The sequence below is a fragment of the Prionailurus viverrinus genome, chromosome A3 (genome assembly GCF_022837055.1).
Source record: "Prionailurus viverrinus isolate Anna chromosome A3, UM_Priviv_1.0, whole genome shotgun sequence".
Taxonomy (NCBI): Eukaryota; Metazoa; Chordata; class Mammalia; order Carnivora; family Felidae; genus Prionailurus; species Prionailurus viverrinus.
The window spans coordinates 101,338,634-101,359,340 of NC_062563.1; the positions used below are offsets into that span (position 1 = coordinate 101,338,634).

At 48.7% G+C, this 20,707-nt stretch overlaps 1 protein-coding gene across 2 annotated transcripts in view; it reads right to left on the reverse strand.

Annotated features, from left to right (window-relative positions):
- Positions 1 to 20,707, reverse strand: part of REEP1 (receptor accessory protein 1) — a 112,658-nt gene continuing 91,951 nt past the window's right edge. The window contains exons 6-9 of one of the 2 annotated variants that reach the window (XM_047854293.1): positions 15,077 to 15,254; positions 11,066 to 11,101; positions 5,463 to 5,614; positions 1 to 2,474 (exon numbers count right to left, since the gene is read on the reverse strand). In XM_047854293.1, the coding sequence (XP_047710249.1) occupies positions 2,403 to 2,474; positions 5,463 to 5,614; positions 11,066 to 11,101; positions 15,077 to 15,254 (438 nt within the window). In that variant the 3' untranslated portion in view covers positions 1 to 2,402. The remainder of the gene's footprint in view (positions 2,475 to 5,462; positions 5,615 to 11,065; positions 11,102 to 15,076; positions 15,255 to 20,707) is intronic. The other variant, XM_047854292.1, reaches the window with a different exon arrangement.

Consider the following 20,707-nt stretch of genomic DNA (forward strand, 5'->3'; position numbering starts at 1 on the left):
TACACTTGGAGGCATTCACATTTTATGTCAGTCCATACACAAATATACAGCTTGTTGGATAAGTAAACACATTTTGCCAGAAATAGGACAGCTGCTCTCATTTGTACAGTGAGTGTTTTTAAGAGAGAAACCAACTCCCTAATCAACACTTGAAGGAAAAATAGTTACATTTACATTAAGACAGCAGTTTGGATACCTTTAAAGTTTTTAAATCTTGAATGAGCAGTAATACAGCATGTCTGAGAGTAGAGTGCTTCAAACTTGTTTTTGGCATAGTTGAGTGCAAACTTGATAGCTTGTACTTGTTAAAACTTTACATTGTAAAATGGTGAAAATATAGTTTGTTCACGAAGGATCTCTGCTGCTAAAGGCATTTATTATTTTGGCAAAGAAAAGAAAAAAACACTGCTAAAAAGCTGCTTAAGCTGTTTCTGATAATTCTGGGTACTCCCAACTAACAGGTAAATACATTTAAAGCATATATTTTTCCTCTGAAACTATTCAGTGAGCTTTAAGAAATTAGGTTTTCTGTCTTCCCTAATGGGTTTAGGGATTGGTGGGCGTGGGGGAAAGATCATAAAGAGCCTATGTTTGCCCTCTGAACCACAAATTTGCTTTTAGGTTTGTTTTCCTAAATCCCATTGTAAATTACAAACTCACCTTCAGAGGAATTGTGGGAAGAAGGGATTTAAATGTGCATATCTGGCAACAATCAACTTCAGGTAAAACCCTTTCTCGGGTGGCTAAGGTCCAGCCAGTGTGCCATCAGCAAAGACTACTGATGCATGTTGGTGTATGTAGCTCAGTAATGAGACGGTCTTTAACTGGGCCTGTTTATAGCCGGTTGACAGCAAGTTCTATGTGGTACATAACACTAATTCTCTAGTCTTCAGGGCATATCTATGAACAAACACAATCCAAGTATTATAAGTGACTGGTTTGTGACCACTGCATGCATTACACTGAAAGAAAACACCAACTCTAAGCACAAATATACAAGTCCTACATTTTAGGCTCAGCTCTCCAAGGGGTGGGGAGCAGCTACCTCGGACTGAAATGCCATGTAAACCAGATTCTTCTTTTCAGATAAAGTTCTCAGTCTAAGTAGAGAGTCCCCTTAGCTAGTGCTCTATTATACTAAGCGATCTCGGCTTGCATAAGACGTCTGGTAAGACGCGGAGTGCCCATGAGTGCGACTTCTCTCGTTCACATTCTGCACAAGCCGGGAAGGGTGTGAGCCACAGCTGCCCAGGGAGCTGAGCAGCAAGTCAGTCCATAAAGATCTCAACCTCTGAAACCTTTCTAGAACCCAGCATTTTGACAGGTGTCTCAGACGTATTTGACAGCATATCTGAAACATAGTTTTAGGTTTGTTTTGGGTTGATTGGTCGGTTTTTGCTTACTGTTCTCTTGATCAAGTGCTCAGATTATAGGCTCCTCTACCTGGGGAAATAAGTCACAGAACTGGTTACTATGAAGGAGAAACAATCATTTGTCAAGCACTGATGGAACACTCAAAATGATTCCTCACAACAGCCCTGTGAGTTCACATCCCCAGGAGGTTTTACCAAAGGTGAGCCACCTGCCTAAGCCATTGGTACATCCCTCGACAAAATTCAGAAGCTCTTAGCCCAGAATCCAGGGGGAGACAAGCTTCTTGTGACCTCTCTTATTCTGGGCTGTTCCCCTGGCCTCATTACACTCGTGTCTGTCATTACAATATTGTCTCTTCATTCTAAACGTCTCTGGTCTATTGACTTAACATCTATCTGAAGAATATGGACCATCGTCCTACAGGAAAAGGGCTGTTTTACTGGAGTTGTATTTGGAAGCTTTATAACCACATCTGAGACATTCTCTAGAATCAAAATAATTTTTTACATATCTCGTAGTTTTCTTACATATCAGAACCTCTGGCAGCCCTTGCGAGTCCATTACATTAAGCCAAAAGCCATAAATATGTACACCGTAGTCCAAAGTATTAGTACCAAGAACAAAAAAAGTTTAAAAAAATTGCTTTGCTTGCATTTACAGGACTAAAAACGAAGTATGCAACAAATAAATTACAAATGTACATCTCAGCAGTGTGAGGGTGATCTCTTATATTTCTAAAACCACACTGCTGACAATCCAATTGCAGAAAATTACTAACCTCAAGACTTAAAGGTCACACCCCCCCCCACACACACACAAGCTACCTTTCCCTTTAGCCTCTCCCCCAGCAAAATAAAGAAAAGGAAAATAAAAATCTTAAAAGTGTAAGAGGAGAGAGAGAAAAGGCTGTGTCTGTGAGGCTGCACACTCAAAGCACGCCAGCTTGCGGATTTCTATGTTATTAGTGACTAGCTCTTTAAGGCAGAGAAGAAACATTCTGTGGGTCCGGTGCTGTTGGCTCATCTCACTCACGTGGTTTCAGTGGCTGAGGATGAGGTACTTTTCTTCCTAAAGCGGGATCGAAGGACTCTAGGCGGTGCCTGGCAGAGAAAACACAAAAAGGCATCCCTCAATTTGGTGTATGCATTGAACCTTTAAAAAAAAATTTTTTTTGAACATTTATTTTTGGGAGACAGAGCACAAGTGGATGAGGGGCAGAGAGAGAGGGAGACACAGAATCTGAAGCAGGCTCCAGGCTCTGAGCTGTCAGCACAGAGCCTGACACGGGGTTCAAACTCACAAGCCGTGAGATCATGACCTGAGCCAAAGTCGGACGCTTAACTGACTGAGCCACCCAGGTGCCCCTGCGTGGAACCTTTTGAGGCGAGCACCTGTGTGCGTTTTGTGTTGAGACACACAACTCCTTTGGTACACGAACACTTCTGTGACACAGTTGGCTGGGTGGAGGGCTCACTCCTAAGCAGGAATCAGGGTCACACCCCAGCATCCTGAAGCTGAGCACCTCCCTCCCTCTTCATGCTCCCTAAGTCCCTGAGTCTTGGGAGCAAAATGACCCTAACAAGTGACTCAGCACAGAGAAATGCCTCCCTAACTCTTCCCTTGTCTTTGTTATTTCCTTTGGGAACCAGCCTCATATTTCTAGGTACGTGCTAAAAATTTCCATCACCAAGTTTCCAGTGTTCTTTCTGGATGTGAAATCTTTTAATGCACAGCAAGCCACACAGCAAAAGGAAACACTGTCCTTAAGTATAAAGGTTTCCACCTCATCTCCCCTACAAATGACTATCAAGGGAGCCCTCCTACCATGGGACACACAGATCACAGAAATTCCTTCTACAATGAAAGAAAAAGAAATTTTTCTCCTGGCATAGCACTCAAGGCCGGAGGGGGGGTTGGGGAGGGGAGGAGGAGAGAGGAGGGAGTGCAGTCACACAACTGGCTCCAAGCTACCCTCAACCCTTGTCTCTGTCCACTTCTCTCTACTAACTTTTGCTGTGGCATCCTTCCACACCTTTGTTCCTTCTGACCTGAAGCCCTTCCCGTCCTTCTGTCTTGCTGTTTATGGTCCTCTCTAGCACCCAGCTCAAAAGTCACTCCTGAGCCCCTCTCCTCACAGCCCAGTGACACACAACCAGGGTCACCTTTGTTCTCCTAGTGTTTTGCACACAAGAGGACATCAGGGGACTTTGCATCCTTGGCAGAGTGTGTTTGCTCTGGTCCCTGTCTCCCCCTCCACACTGTGAACTTCTGGAGGGCAGGTCCACATTCGCCATTTCCCAGTAAGTAGCTCAGTGCCTGGAAGGCACACAGAAGGGAAGGAGGGAGAAAGGGAGAGAACAAAATAGGAAATAGGAAGGTCTGGTCTTCCACATCCCCAGTCCCTCACATCACCATTTTGACTAGGAAATGTTTACCAGCCACCTCTGGACTCAGAGTAAAAGAGGAATCAGGGAAACCTACCTTTAGAAACCTGCCTTAGGCTGTTTAAAGTAAACAGTAAAGCAGCTTGTGCCGTTTTAACACAACAAAACCAAAATGGCAAAACCCTTAGACCCTACGATGTTTTGGGCACCTTCCATGTGAGAGCTGAGCCCCTCCCCCTATCATGGGTTGGCTCAGGCTGTGTTGGAGCCCAGAACATCTTTTACCAAAACCTCTAACTTCAAAATTGACCCGTTTGTGCCCCACCCTTGGAAAGGAATCTGATGAACTCTGTGTACACTCAGTGGTAATAACCACAGTCCTAGTCTGAATGGGATCGATAGGTCATGGTGCTTGAGTAGGAGAACATTTCTTTTTAAAAAAAAATTTTTTTTTCAATGTTTATTTATTTTTGGGACAGAGAGAGACAGAGCATGAACGGGGGTGGGGCAGAGAGAGAGGGAGACACAGAATCGGAAACAGGCTCCAGGCTCTGAGCCATCAGCCCAGAGCCTGACGCGGGGCTCGAACTCATGGACCGCAAGATTGTGACCTGGCTGAAGTCAGACGCTTAACTGACTGCGCCACCCAGGCGCCCTGAGTAGGAGAACATTTCAATGCATCCCCTCAACTAAGTTTCATGGGGTCCCTACGCTGAGGACAGGGGGACTCCCAACTTGCCTCAGATGGACTTTCAGGCCACAGTATTCAGCAGATGGGGCATGGGAGAGGAGATGTGAGGGGCAGAGAGGAAGGCTAGGGGGTCCCCAATTCTGCCAGCTCCACACCTGAGTCTAAGACTGGTGACTCCCTACCCACATCACAAAGCAAGGCCCCAAGGCTCTAGGCTTAGCCCTCCTGCTGCCAAAACTCCATCCACACCTACAACTGGCCATAGTACATCTATTAAGTATATTTGATTTAGGTCGCTTTAGAGGGCTGTGCCCTTTCAGTAACATTTTATCAATATTGGCTTTATACTAGGCACTATTGCTGTGTCTTGAAGATTCGATGATGAACATGCTTTATTTACAAAAACTTGTCAAATAACACATTTTCTTTCCCTAAAACACACATTGGGTTTGCTTTTCATTTCCACATCATCTTATGTTAGTAGTTGTAAATTTTTGATTTCTTAAAATTTTTATTAAAAAGTTTTTTAATGTTTATTTATTTTCAAGACAGACAGACACACACACACACACACACACACACACAGTAGGAGCCGGGCAGGGAGAGAGAAGGAATCTGAAGCAGGCTCCAGGCTCTGAGCTGTCAGCACGGAGCCCAACACGGGGCTCGAACCCACAAACTGCGAGATCATGACCTGAGCCGAAGTGGGATGCCCAACCGACTGAGCCACCCAGGAGTCCCAGTAGTTGTAAATTTTTAAATCTTATTCTAAATGCTAGATCACCTCTCCTATTTCTAAACAAAATGAGCAGAGTCTTTTTCACCCCTCGGCCAGTCTCTGGATGCTACCTAGTGGTCTGTCCTGTTTGTTTGATGGGGAGAGATCTTCCTACCCCAGGCGCTCGGGAGGTGCTGGGTGCCCCAAGGGATGCCACTCCTGGGCCCCCCAGGTCTCCAGGGCAAGGCCCTTGTGCAAACACATGCTCCACCACACAGCCCCAGACACCGTGTACCTCCAGGGGGAACTCCGTCTTTCGAGGCGCCTTATACTTGTACATGAAATCCAGCAGATCTTCCTCCTCCTCGTCCGAAAATGCCAACGGGTTTTGGACCTCGTGGGGCTCCCAGGCCTTCACACCACCCTCATTCACATCTCCCTCAACCACTTAATGTCCATTTACAATCTATACAAAGGAGACAAAGTACAGCAGGGAGGGATCAGCGGAGAAAGGAGCCAGGAAGGGCAGGCAAGGGCAAGGTTAGGCACACAGCATGACGAGCCACGCCTGTTAGGACAGCCAAGGTCCCCGTGTCTGAAGAAGCAGCCAGTATCCCCCGGGCCTCCCTGCAGGCTGGTCCAGGACTGTGAGGTTCCAACTGGAGACTGGCAGGCACTGTGCACAGGAACAAGCACAGGCTCCGGAACCTGATAAGCTGGTGAGCAGAACCGATAAGCTGCCAAGGGAGGTGCGGGCACCGCTGCCCTGGGACAAGGAAGATGCTACCTTAACTGAGAGGTGTCAAACCCTGCAGCTTGGACATGTGACGCCACACCAAAGAGTGCTCAGGGGAAGAATCCCCTCTAGAACGGATCAGTGCGGTGATCTGAAGAGGGGACTAGAGCTCCCTCTCTTACACAGACGAGCCATGTTGACAGTGCATTACAACTGCATACTCAGCTCACGTGTTCTTCAAGACAGGATGTCAAATGCCAGGAAGCCTTAACAGAGAACCTTAAGTGAAGTTATGTAGATGATTCATTTCAAAGGCCAAGTCCTAAAGAAACAAAGAAGCCTAGTGGGAAGAGAATCTAGGAATACCCTTCCCTCCAGAATGACAGCAAGATTCCTGTTTTAATCTGCCTTGGCTAAATCCACAGGAAAAACTCCAGAATTAATTCATGTCATGGAATGCACAGGTTTTTTTTTTTTTAAATGTTCAATCCTTAAGCATATTCCACGTCCTCCTATTTAAGCCGAGATATAAAATATTTCCTGCCCATACCTGGCTTATCTGACACTCAAAGACATATCTTTCTAGGTTTCACATATTGTTTTTACCTAGAATCACAGACTGCAGATGTATGGGGCCCTCAGATCATCCGGTCAACAGCCCTAAGGCCTGCAGGAAAAAAAACAAAAAAAAAACGGACCTCTTTCTGGAACACCCTGCTCCTACTCCTAAAAACATAGCCATCAATGTGTTCTCTCCATCAACACACAAGTCACTCGACTATATGAGCACCAGGTGTGGGTGAAGCAAAACTCACAACAGACCTTAATCTCGGGCAGCTTTTCCAGGTACTGCTGCTGTATTCCCAACAGCCAGCAGGAGGCAGCATGAGAGCTCGGTTGCTCGTTTGTCTTCACCACAAATTGCAAAGCAGAATTGTAGGCTGGGAATGCCCTGCTCTGACAGCTCCTTGGTAAGGGCCAAGATGGAGGTTGTTAACCTTCCTTTGATTCTTTTGCTCTGTGCATCCCCCAGCCTGGGGGGTGGGGTGGGGTCAGGTTGTCCTCTGGGCCCTTCTTCCCTTGCCCAAATCAGCTGCGCCCTCAGGACTCTGTTGAACATGAAGGCTGGCAACTCCAGGGAGCCCTCCCTGGCCTCCTCACCCTGCGACCACAACTGCACGTGGCATCTGTACCACGTGGCTTGCGGTGCGTGCCCGGGTTCTCATATGGGCCTCATTCTGTCTGCCTCAGCCTGACAGAAAGCATCTTGAGCTTTGGGGAACGTGGCTGATCCTCGGTGCCTCTGAACACGGATGCAGGGCTGGGCACCCAGTGGCTGCCCATCCACTAAAGCAGGTGGAATCCAGGCATCATCTGAGAGCTAGGTCTCATCCCCAGTCAGACCTTGACACCCATCCACAGAGAAATTCCTTCGGGACACAGATACCTCTTGCCTGACAGGAGGAAAAAGAAACAGGCCTGCCCAGGGCCAAAAGGCCTCAGACCAGGACAGAAACCACAGAAGCAGCCTGGCCAGGTCTGCCTCGACACGAAACTGCATCCTGGGTGTGGGCCTGGGGACTGGTTGGAGTCTGTGCCTCTGCACATGGGGTTCCCTCCAAATTGTGGTCCAGGGCTTTCCCCGTGCTGTTGGTATCCACTCCTTAAGACCCAGAGACAACCTGTGTGGGGAGTGACTCTCACTGAAGTTCATGGCCACAGCAACCACCTCTAAACCTCAGGTGATGGCAGCCAAGACCTTGAGCCTGCAAAGCTGCCACCCTGGTGCCCAAGGCTGGGCAGCCTCTAGGAAAGGACAGGAGTCCCTGCTGCCTTCCGCGGCCTTGCCTGACGTTCAATAAGAGTGAACGTGTCAGCAGGACCACAGCGGGCTGGCACGCAGCTCCACATCTGCTCTCTGCCAGTGGGGGGGGGGGGGGGGGGGGCAGGGGGCGAGGAAGAAACTGGCTGAGTCTCAGAGCCCTTGGAGGCCTGAGTAGATGTGTATGCCCAAGGCTTCCCCACCCCCATAGTGCCAAAACACACCCAGATTGTCAACCACCAGGTTAGCAAACACATCCCACACAGCACACGTTAGTGGGAGTCATTAATGGAAGTCAGCAAACGTGTTGAAGGAGGGCACACCCGTCTGGAACACTTACATCCGCGTCCCCGACAGCCACCGAGGAGAAAGAAAACAATATTCTGTTAGGGAAGGGTCTCTGGGGAGGAGACTCACACACACGTACACTCACTCGTTTCCCACACTCTAAACCTCACACAGCCACTGCTGCTGTCTGAGGAAACGCGCTGCCTGGGGCCACTCTGGGAAAATGCAATTCTCTCTCTCTTTCAGTAGGAGGAATACATGACTTTGCTTTTTTAAAATGAGGCCCCACACACTTGATTTTTCTATTTTAAAGGAAAAAAAACCCATCTTTATGACTAACTCCAAGCAGTAATACAAACTTCAGTTCTACATGACATCAGGGCAGGTAGGGAGAAAAGGGACAAGAAAGAGCTGTCGGGCAGGGAGGAGAGAGATTAATAGAAAGAGACCCGTGCAGGAAACAACAGGGAAATGGCTGACAGAAGGGCAGGAATGGAGCTGAAGTGGGGAGAGAATGTTCTTGTGGGCTCTGAGATGCACAGATGAAAATCATCTCAAGGGATCAGGAGGGGCTCTGTGACCAAAGTGTCTGTGACCCCCTGAAACCCTCTCCCACGGCATCATTGCCGGAGAGCTGGCCTCCAGTCCCCCAACACCATTTGCTGACACCTCACACCGGGCACCCATCACTTGCAGAGATGGCCACACTTTACGGAGGAGGGGACCGAGCCCTGAAGAGCTGAGGGACTTTCCCACTCTCACAGATGGACGAAGCTGGTCTTGCAAGCAGACCTTAGGGAGACTGGGAAGTGGGGGACAACTCCGGGGCACCGGGTGTTAAGAGGGCCTGAGAAAGGGAGGGCTGGAGCAAAGGCTCCCAGATCACAGCTCTGAGCAGGGCCACCCCAGCCCAAGGCCCCCACCCAGCCCCGCCTGCTGCCCACTCCCCAACACCCCCATCCTCACAGCTCCTGGGGAGAGCAAACTCAAATGCCTACAGTCAACTGCAATTCTATTTAAATGCACTGGAAACACAGCCTCTGATTTGGAAACCGTCAGGGGTCACAAGAGGTGAGGGCTTCCCAGGGAACAGCGCAGAGCAGTCCCATGAGGAAAGAGTGGAGGGGAAGGCAGCTGTAGTCTCCCTGGTCCTCCAGGTGGTAATATCCCAGAACTAGAGGCTTTCAGAATGGCTCGAGGAATTTACAAACTCAAAACTGGTCAATAGTTAGAAATAACCACAGTCGCCTGAGGCCTCTGGGACCCCGCTCGAGGTTGTTCCCCAACAACCAGTAGGTCCACCAGGTCCAAGCATTAGCCTCTAGCACTGGAATGCAGCCCCTCCGTGTGTTTCTTCCTTTTGAAAACTGAGATATAACATGACATCATGTTAGGTTTAGGTGTACGACATAATCATTTGAGCCATATACATATGTATATATACATATACATATACATATACATATACATATACATATACATATACATCCCTCTGTATTTGATGTGGACCAGGAGGCCCCTGAGGGACACAGAGCTGGTCAGAGTTAGAGCCAGGATAGCACACTGGTCTCCACTGTTGCCCTGCTCAGAACTCCTTTGACAGTCGGTTCACATTGGGTTTATGATCTCCAAAACCCCCAGGTCTTATATAGACTTTTAAAAGCCTTAGTGTCGAGAAGCCTTACAAATGAAGAAATGAAGGGGAAAGAGGACACTTCTTAAATGCAGCTCATGTCCTCTACTCCCACCACTGCAGGAGGGACAGCCATGCCTCTGCAGCCCCAGTGCTAATTGCACAGGCAGTGGTGGGTGCCGTGCCTGCCTCCTCCCCCCCTACCGCACCCCCGCCCCATGCCAGCCAGCAGCTGCAGATGGGGTGGCCTTTTGCTTTCAGAGCCAAAGGCAGATTCTCCGTGGAGGGGCGCCCTCCATGGCAGGTGAAGGGGGAGCTGGGTCTGTCCAGCACCATTCCCAGTCCCTCACGTATCTAGTCAAGGTTAGGGAAGCAGCAGGAGCAGGGCAGGAGAGAACATGGCCAACCGCGGGCGGGCGGCCATGGCTGCACCAAGCCATAGTTCGCTCACAGGGAGGGCAGCCGCACTGGGAGACCCCAGGCTCATCCCCTCTCCCGGAGGCTTTCTGGCTGCTCCCAGCTATAATAAAAAGCCTTTTCACAGACATTTTCACAACCACGCAGTGAGGTGGGGAAGCAGGACCTTTATCTCTACTTTAAGTTGTGGAAACCGAGGCTCAGGTTGGTTAGGTGGTTCACGCACAGTTACAGAGCTAGTAAGTGGCAAAGCAGGACCAGGGCTCCCTTGGCTGCACCTGGACCAAAACCCCTGGAACTACAAGGCTTCATCGCTTCAGAGGACCTGGGTAAGTTCCTGTGTCCTCATCACCCACAGCACAAGGAAATATGACTCTGTGGCAGTTTTAAAATATCTCCACACATTTTTTGATACTCCTCCCTTCGTGTGGAGATTAATTCCCCTCCCTTTGAGCATGGGCTGGACCTAATGACTCACTTCCAACAAACAGAAGAAGGCAGAGGTGACTTCAAAAACTAGGTCCTAAAAGATACCATGGCTTCCTGAATGCCCTCTCTCTGTTGGATCACTCACTCTGGGTGAAGCCAGCTGCCATGTCGTAAGGACACTCAAGCAGCCCCAGAGAGACCCATGTGGTAAGAGGATCTGAGTCTGCAGCCAGTAGCCACAAGAGAGCTATCTTAGAAGTGGATCCTCCAGGCTCAGTCAAGCCTTTATGTGACTGCAGCTCCGGCCGACATCTTGACTACGCCTGTTCACAGACCCTGAGCCAAACCACCAGGTTAAGAGGCTCCTGAATTCCTAGCCTGCAGACACTGTAAGATAACACAGGTTTGTCATTTCAGGGGGTTGACCTCCTGACTCCTGCCCCCCCCCCCACCGCCGCTGCCCAAGACTATGCAGCTGAAAGGGAGCCCCACGGTCAGGCGCCAGCTTATGGTTAGGACCTCCTCCTGAGCCGAGAGTCCAGCACGCTGCACAGAGGCTGGCTGCTTACTCACCTTTCCGGGTCCTGCAGGTAGAGCAGCAGGTACACACTGTGGGGATGGGGGACATCATCAGTGACACCCCTTACTCAATGGGAACCAGCCCCAGCAAACAGGGAGGCCCCAGTGAGGTGTGGGGATTCCAGTATGTTCAATATAAGGGCCCTGGGAATGCGGGTCTCTGTAGAGACACCAAGGTGGGGGAGGAGATCATTCTAGACTCAGCTTCCCCTCAGGTGCTAGAAAATGCCCTTGCCCGGCCCACACAGGTCAGTCCTTATATCCTCTGAGAAATAATTCGAACCGCACCTGCTCACACACCCCTCCACTCTATGCCTTCCAGTTCAGAAGGATTTCCAGAAACCCTTCTCAGACTGACCTCTGACTCCCCAGATTGCTTGGTATCAGTCATTCTGTCAAAGACTTAAGTGACTGTTGCCTTGTACACTCCACTGGTCTTGGTGCACATGTGGGCCTTGGTATACAGTAGGTGCTTACTAAATACAAGTTGACTGAGTGTCTCCAAGTTCATGGGACACATGGATCATTCTTTTAACACCACCTCCACTCTTCCTGGGGTTCAATGCCAGACTTCCAATAAATGGTGTCTAAGATTCTGTAGGGAGGGCAATATGTTTCTGCAAATTCCATATTGTTATTTTACACCATGGGCATGTATTTTTATTTTACATATATTGTTACATTATATCTCACTGTTTTGTACATTTTTTCACTGGCATCATGGTTTCAAGAACGTATTGTACATTGTATGTACATTTTAACCACTGCTGCCATACCGCTCCCTGGGGTCCAGCTACCACCTCTGACCTGTCCACCCCCAGACTGCCTTCAACAACTGCCACCTGTCCAGGGTTTGCAAATTCTCTTGTTTGCTCTCCTCACAAGCCCAAGACACAGGCTGAGTAGGGACTACGGTACCCATTTTCCAGAGGAGAAAGCTGAAGGGAACAGGGCTCATCTTCCATGCCAAGGTCAAATTCCCCGGTAGTGACCACCTGGGGTGTCATTCTGAGAAAGGTTCGGAGGCCGAACATAGGCTCAGTGGGGACAAACGTGGTAGCTGCTTGGCAACATGTGCCTCACCTGCACTGCTCTGCACAGGCCTGCTGTCGCCCTGCCAGGATGGAAGCCCAGACTCAGGACCTACCTCACCGCGCCCAGTGTCCAAGGCCCACATAGCAGGTAGGGAGGGCATACAAACCCTTGCAGCTGGGTCTCCTTTGTCAGACTTTCTGCCAGGCACATGGACCCCCAACTGCCCCAGAGCCTCTGTTCTGGGTGCTTTTGCCCCACCCATGCCCAGGTCCTGGGTCATCTTTCACCCGTCTTTCGTTCTGAGAGGACTTTTATTTTAGGTCCCAGAACAGCTGGAGTGAGTGCCACATGGTCCCCGCCCTCCCTGCTGGGTCAGCACCTCCCTTCTCTGCCCCCTGGAATCACAGGAGCTGTGGCCAGGGTGAGCAGGGGGCAACGCAGGGTCATGTTGCAGCACAGCAGGTTCTCTGGTTCTCCATGAACTCTACCTGCTCGCCTGCATCCAGGGTGACCCCACAGGCTCGCTGCTCCTCCGGCAGAGGGCATCACTGCCAATGGAAGGCTGCAGGGCCAGCGCCAAAACAAAGCATCCCAAACCGTTTCTACTTAGTGCTGGTCTGGGAAAATGTTCAAAGCCCAGGAGACACTTCCCATCACCTTCAGACCTCACCAGACTTCTCACTTTCCGAGTTCTGAGGCGGCCCTAAATAATCCACCAGGAGGAAGTCTGGGCAGGAGGCCTGGATTCTGGTCCTGTGTGGCCTTGGCACAGTGCATGACCTCTCTGAGCCTACTTCTTCCACTTGGTTCACTTTATAATGACAACACAGAATCTCAGAGGGAAAGGGACTGTGGAGCCACCTGGACCCCACTTGCTGGCCAAAGCAGGAAGACCTCCCTAGAGCCCTGGTGTATGACCATTCAACTTTGGTTCGGGCCCTTCCAATGTCAGGGACCTTACTACCTCACAAGGCAGCCTACTTCTCTCTTGGACACTTTCATATGAGAAAGTGCTTTCATAGGTGAGTTAGATAACAACAGGAACAACAGTACCAGCTACTACGTAGACTGCGGGCATGATCCTAAGCACGTTTACGTGGATTATTTTATTCAAATCCTCACAACAGTCCTACAAGTAGGTATTGTCATTCCTTGTGAACAGATAAGGAATCTGAGGTTCAGAGAGGGCAAGAGCATGCCCAGGTCACACAGCTAGTAAGCAGCTACCCTCTTAGAACTTTACCCAATTTTATCTCATTGGTTCTTGCTCTACCCTTTAAGCCTCACAGAATTGGGGTGTGCAAACAGAGAGCACCATCCCAGGAGTAAGGAGGCCACAGGAGAATGCCAGTCCATGGGTGACCCGGTGACAGTTCCCTTCCCTGGGCCTTGGTCTCTTTATTGGTAACATCTGAGGATTAGACTGAATGATCCCTGAGGTCTCTTCCTGCCTGGACTTTTGGGATTGCATTCTAAATTCTCCTGAAGGAGAGTTCACTCAGGAGATAGCCCCTCCGTGAGGTGATCCTCACCCTTACAGCCAAGCGTTTACATTTCCAACCTTGCCAGAGTTAAAACATCTCCCCTCAGAGAGAAGCCACAATGTTTAAACCCGGGGCCAGGGTGAAGTGGGGTGTTCTGATGAACGGGAACACCCAGGAGGAAACTGATGGACACCTGGCCTGCTTCTAAACTGGTCTCCCTTCCCTGGCAGGGAATATGAGCCATTATTCCCAGGGCGGCCACAGGACTCCTTCTTTCCCATCCCTGTCCAAGACCCCTAAAAGCCAGGTGGGGTCTTCGAGGCTCAGGGTCAAGATGCCCCCTGCAGGGTGCACCTCACAGCACGGGATCAGGGTCCAGGGGACTCATATGTCCCTGTTTCTGTGTTTAAGAGCAGGGCAGCCACCAGGCACATGTCACAGCCAGAGACTCCAAAAGGGTGGTCCAGTTCCCATCCTCGAGGCTCAATGTTCCGCCAAGGGTGAGGAGTAGAGGTGGCGATCCAGAACTGTGCCCTATACCCGTTTTACCGTTAACCCTCCGCTGGCAGCAGCAGTGTTCAGCTCCTGAGAGCCAAGGTCTCTGGAATCTCTCCAAGGAATGGCCTGGGAAAATATGAGTCCTGGCCCAGCTCCCTCGCCCCTAATCTATGCCCCTACCCTCCATAAGCCTGAAACCCACTAATGGATCAGACATCAGTGGGTCCCAAAGGGGGCTGCACCTCAACACCACCATATATGGGTCTCATCCCCGATTTATTGAATCCTCTGGGGATGGGCCCAGGACTCTGCATGTCTAACAAGGTCCCCAGGTCAAGCCTAATACAGGGAACCTGATGCCAGGCACTTGACAACCAGAGGTAGACATCGGGGACAGAGGTATGGTTTCCATAAAGCTGTGGCCTCTGCAGGAGTTAGATCTCAGAGCTAGTGTGGTCTTTGGCATGTAGGGACTGAGGGTGTGCATGGTGAATGGGGGCACAGGGATGGGAGCAGATGGTAGAGTGACAGGAAACATTCATGCAGGGAAAAGGAACCACAGGAGCCACAAGCCCTGGTTGGGCAGGAGGAGACACTCAGGTAGTCAAGACAGGTAAGCCCTCCTAGGAGTATAAGGTCAGAGAGGAAGAGAACAGAGAAAGCTGTCTTGGCCCACGTCCAGCTGTGTCCGTTGCCTCCAGGCTTGGTTCACACACTATTCTCCAACCACCCCCAGCCCTTCGATAATCAGATGGAAGAGGCAGAACCCTTTGATGCAGGAGGCCTAACCCTGGCCCCTGTCAGAGTCCCCAGGCCAGCCTCGCATCCTGGCCAGAATGGTGCTCTGCCTCTTGGCTGTCCTGGCACGATCTGATGGACATCTGTGTTGATGGCTACTCCGGGTTACATGCCACATGGTGGACGGGGCCTCTCTCCGTGAAAGCAAGGCCTGTGAACTGGAAAAGATGAAAAGTGAAATGATACCTACCTGAGCTGCTGGCACTCTCAGAAGCACTCCTGGACATCTTAGGCTGGCCATGTTTGCCGCTGGCTCGCCCAGACCCCTGTGGTGGGGGGCTGGAGGGGGCAGGGGCACCGTCACCCCGGATGGTGGTGAGGTCCTGCATGCTGAAGCTCCGGAGTCTCTCCGATAAGGCACCCTGTCCCTGGATACAACACAGGAAGGGGGCACACGTCAGAGGCCTGCCCCACAGACCATAGGCAGTAGTGGGGGTGGGGGGAGTGCAGACACAACAAAGGCCAAGAGGAAGTTCTGACAGTTGGCAAGGTGAAACTCAAGACCTGGAAGGACTCTGCAGAGGGGCAGGTGCCTGGTGTACTGGCTGGAAACACTGAGAGGAGCAAGGCCTGGAATATTCCAGGGCCTCCTGTGGGTCTCAGCCATCGTGCCTCTGGCTCCCGGCTCCTTCTCCTTCATTTTTAAATTTTTTTTTTAATGTTTATTTTTGAAGGAGAGAGAGACAGAGCGTGGCGGGGGGGTTGGGGGGGGAGGGCGAGGGGAGAAGGGCAAAGAGAGGGAGACACAGAAGCCAAAGCAGGCTCCAGGCTCCGAGCTGTCAGCACAGGGCTCGATGGGGGCTCGAACTCATGGACCACGGGGTCATGGCCTGAGCCGAAGTCAGACGCTTAACCGACTGAGCCACCCAGGCGCCCCTCCTTCTCCTTCAGATGCCCACATCGCATGATGAGCTAGAGCCACAAACAGACCCAGGGCGGAGGAAGTGACTGCGACCTACAGTTCCTACTCTTGAGGGGCTGTCTGCTGCTTCTCTGGCTTTACATAAATAAAAGTCCCTACATAGCCACATTTTTGCTCAGTTTCCAGTACACAAGAATCTGGTCAGAAAAATCAAAACCTAATAATCAATGTGCTCAGTCCTTACACTTTTCAAAGGAAATAAAAATCAGCTGGTATTTTTTAAAAATGTATGACAACAGCAACTTCTTTTATCTGTTCATGTTACTGTTTATGAGGCACATTTGTTTCCACTCTTGCATTTGAGCTTCATAAAATACCCAAAAGGTAATGAATCAGGAAAGAAAAAAACATGACATTAAAAAAAAAAAAAAAAAAACCTGCTGACTGTAACCATTTCATATTCTGAGAGAGTCACAGAATTCATCTCAGGGGAAAACTGTTCTTTTGTTTAGGAAAGCGGGAGATCAATCCATTATACTTATGAAAGGGAAGGTCCTTGCTGTCTGGATGAGAGAATCTGTGTCACAGTGAAAAGGATCATAATGAAGGCTCAGGGAGGGGGCATCGCCTTAGGGGTGCCTCGAGGCTGGAGAGGGACCTTGTGTTTGGAGGAGAAGGAACTTGAGAGGGGGCTGGGGGCTGGGAGGAGACTGGGGTTAATTGAGAATTGGGTTGGGATTTGAGCAAAAGGTGACAGGCAAGTAACCACCAAGCAAATCAATGAAGTTGGGCATCTTCAGAAATACTGGAGGGCGTGCAGACTTCCCACAGGTACACGGGACAGCAGAGGACAGCGGAGGAGGTATTTTATTAGGATAATGAAGGGAAAGTGGTCCTAGAGGGCTGGACTACTTGGGAACAGGAAGACACAACAGATATAATAGAACCAACAAATCAGCACAAAATAGGTGGGAACAGCCAACAAGAGGGCTCTGGGTTGGGGGTGGGTTTAATAAAACAAACAAGGGCCACAACATGGCAAAGGGGTTGGAGGACTTTTTTCATTTTACTTAAGGAAAAAAAAAAAAAAAAAAAACAATTAAAATGGCCAGCAAAGCACCGCAGTTCATAGAAGTGACTAGTCAAAGGGCCAGTTAGATAAAGGAGCAAATGCAAATACAGAATGAGTTAGTTAGAGGGAAGGGGGAAAACAAAAGGAGCTTGTAGACAGGTCTAGAAGAAATGTCAGAATAAAACAAAGATGCATTAAAATATGAAAAAGATAAGTTCTCAACATACCAAAGATCTAAAAACGTCTCTAGGAAACTAAGAGCAAAAAGAAAACTATTTAAATAATCAGATATATACGATCAGAATTATAAATCCAGACAAAGGAGTGTTTTATGTTAAAAAAAAAAAAAAGAGAGATGGAAATCACCCTCAGACACCCCTCTGATGTCTGATGATGGCCAAGGGGTCTGAGGCCTCACCTTCTAGACATTAACAGCTGGGTGATCTGTGCCATGAAAATGAGGTGAGACTAGCTGCCCAGTATAATCCCCTCCAAAGCTATCAGCCAATGATCTATGATTGTTTAACTCAGAAGCACTTAAGGTGACATCTAGAATTTAGAGGGGCACCTGGGTGGCTCAGATGGTTAAAGTGTCTGACTTCAGCTCAGGTCGTGATTTCGTGATCCATGAGTTCGAGCCCCACGTTGGGCTCTGTGCTGACAGCTCAGGGCCTGGAGCCTGCTTCAAATTCTGTGTCTCCTGCTCTGTCTGCCCCTTCCCCCAATCTAAAAAATAAATAAACATTAAAATTTTTTTTTTTAGAAATGAGAGGGCTAAGGGACAAAAATGAGTTCTGAAAAGAGGCAGGAAATATTGACAATGATAATGGAGTAATTCAGTGTCAGGTTCACATTCAGAAAGGCTACCCAGTGGTTCACTTTCAGTCGTCCTCCCATTCAGTCACTTTTGTTCAATAATTGTTTATCAAGGATGTTCTCTGGGCAAGACACTGTGCTAGGTGTTATTAGGAAATACCAAAAATAGAGTTCGATTTCTGACAAAATGTAAAAAAGCAAATGTACAAATAACCACACAGCTTGTGCCACACCTGAAGCTCCACAAAGTGACAATTAAGAGCAATGGTTCTGGAGTCAGACCTAGAGTCAAATTACAGTCCTATCACTAAGAGCCGGGTGACCTTAACCTCTCTCCACCTCAATATTCTCCTCTGCTAAGGAGCATCCACATGGCGAGATATAGTGAGGATTACATGAGATTATGTCCATACGATAGTATAAAGCCCGATGCATGGTAAGCGTTCAAAAGATGCCAACTATGATGACGGTGATGATGGTGGTGACGATGAGCATGAGGATGATATGCTGCCTGAGACACACGAGTTGCTGTTGAAATAAAAAATAAAAAGACCGGGGCGCCTGGGTGGCGCAGGCGGTTAAGCGTCCGACTTCAGCCAGGTCACGATCTCGCGGTCCGTGAGTTCAAGCCCCGCGTCGGGCTCTGGGCTGATGGCTCGGAGCCTGGAGCCTGTTTCCGATTCTGTGTCTCCCTCTCTCTCTGCCTCTCCCCCGTTCATGCTCTGTCTCTCTCTGTCCCAAAAATAAATAAACGCTGAAAAAAAAAAAAATTTAAAAAAATAAAAAATAAAAAATAAAAAGACCACATCCGGCCAAAAGGACAAGGAGGGGCTTCACGAGCCCAAGCCCAAATAAATGGTCAGGGACTAAGTCCATCAATGTGCCTGCCAGCTCTTGCCAGTGTTCAGCAATGTATCCGAGAGCAAGCAGCAACAGGCACCATACATGTCCTTTTCAGCAAGGCACTCGAGTCCACTCCCAGAAGCCAAGCCAGCCTAGCTCCAATATCACTAACATCATGAAGACTGGAAGTGGCAGAGGTTAGCAAAGAAAAGGGGATAATAATAGCTCTGTATCAACACAGTCCTGACTCAGACGAAATCATAGCAGCATGCGCACAAGGATCTTGAAAACAAATTAGTCTTTATCTGTCAAAACATTCTGAGGTGGTTAGAATTCATATGGCTCTCTCATTTGTAAACCTCTCAGCCCGTCTCCGTCTCCTCTCAAAAGCTCATTTCCATTCATTTTCCACAAACCCCAATCCACCCTGCCACTTTGGCTCTGCTCTGGAGAACGTCCATTTTATTATTCTGGGAACAATCAAGAACTGTTCACTGGTACTCTGCAAAACTGGGTTCCTTATTTGGGAATATAAATATGGATCCCCTAAGTTTGTTAAAGCTTAAAACCACATTCTCCATAATTCAATGAGCCACATCACCACATTAAAGCCTTTAAAGAGTCCTCCTATACTGTTTCAGGTTAACTCACTGTATCTCCAACGAATTTGACCACACTGGGATATACTGTTAGTTGACCATCCGAAAGTCACTCCCAACCCCATTCTTGACACGATGAAAAAAAGAAAAAAAAAAACAGATTTCCCAATCTCCCTTGTAGCTATGGATGGCTATGTGGTTCAATTCTGGCCAATGGGAGGCAAGGGGAATTTGCTAAGGGATTTCTGGGAAAGGCATTTCTTTTCCCAATATGCAGGAGAAAGGCCTGAACCTGCTCCCTGGCTCCTGCCTTTGACTGTGGTGGAACTGCCATCTTGTGACTAGGTGACTCACAGAGACATCCATTCAGAGCCCTGACATCTCTGACTCACCGGAATAATGACAGTACCCGCTTACTCCTAGACTTCTTGTGAATGATCTTCATCTATTTCAAGACATATATTTTTTCATCTCTGAAATTGAGGTGGGTCTTAAAATTGTTGTTGCCTTGACATCATTGTCATTGCCTACGCATGAATGCATTTGGTTGTCATCCCTATGGCATGAATGGACAACTGGACTGAATTGAAACCATTCAGAACCACCCACAGAAGAAATATGAGTCCAGGTTGTCTAAAACACACTCCATTGACACCTCTGGTAAGATCAAGAAAGTGGCAGCATCCACACTGGCAGAATGGTTATCAGCGGCATGGATGAAAATCCCAGAGACAGCAGCCAGCTGTGTATTACCAACGCTCTGGAAGGTGGAGCGTGATACAGCATGGTCATAAACAGACACTGACGAGCTCAGTTGAAAAGTGATTCAGAAGAGTGAGACTCAGAAACTGAAAAATCGAGGTTAGGAAGAAATTCAATCAATTTATTGTGCTTATGTGTTCCTTTTAATGTATGTGCAAAGTGATACACACAAAAATCTATGTCTAAACAAGTCTAAAAGGGTCCTTTTGATAAGTAGAAGTAAAAATTCTAAGTGGAAAAGGATTAAGCCCTAATTTGATTGGCAATATTTTCCTCCTTTAGGGGTAGATAACAATGTTATCTTACATAGTCTTAGAAACTATCCCATTCTTTTTTTAAATAGGCTTCATGCCCAATGCAGAGCCCAACATGGGGTCTAACGTGGGTCCTGAACAGACAACCCCAAGATCAAGACCTGAGCTGAGACCAAGAGTCAGACACTTAACCAACTGAGTCACCCAGGTGCCCCCAAACTACTGCGTTTTAGATTCAATACAATATGGTTGCACTTCTCAGAGAAGTTTTGTCTGACCACCTCCGCTCCCTGTCGTATGCTTTCAGTGAAGTCTGTACTTCTTTGTAGCACCTCACACAATTACATTTAACTATTGGCATTGTTTGTTGGTTTGTCTTCCCCTCCAGATTGTTTCATTTATCGGTGTCTGCCATGTTACCTGACATACATTAGGGCTCAAGGAGTTGAATGAGTGAACATACGGCCATGTATTGAGCAATTTCCTCAGTAAAGAGCAGTAACAGGAAATCCCCACCCCTACCCCAGTGCATCGGCCAGGGTCCCATACCTCAAGGAGCATTCTGTTGAATAGGGACATGTGCTCTGTCCACAAGGAGTATATGAGAAAGGCC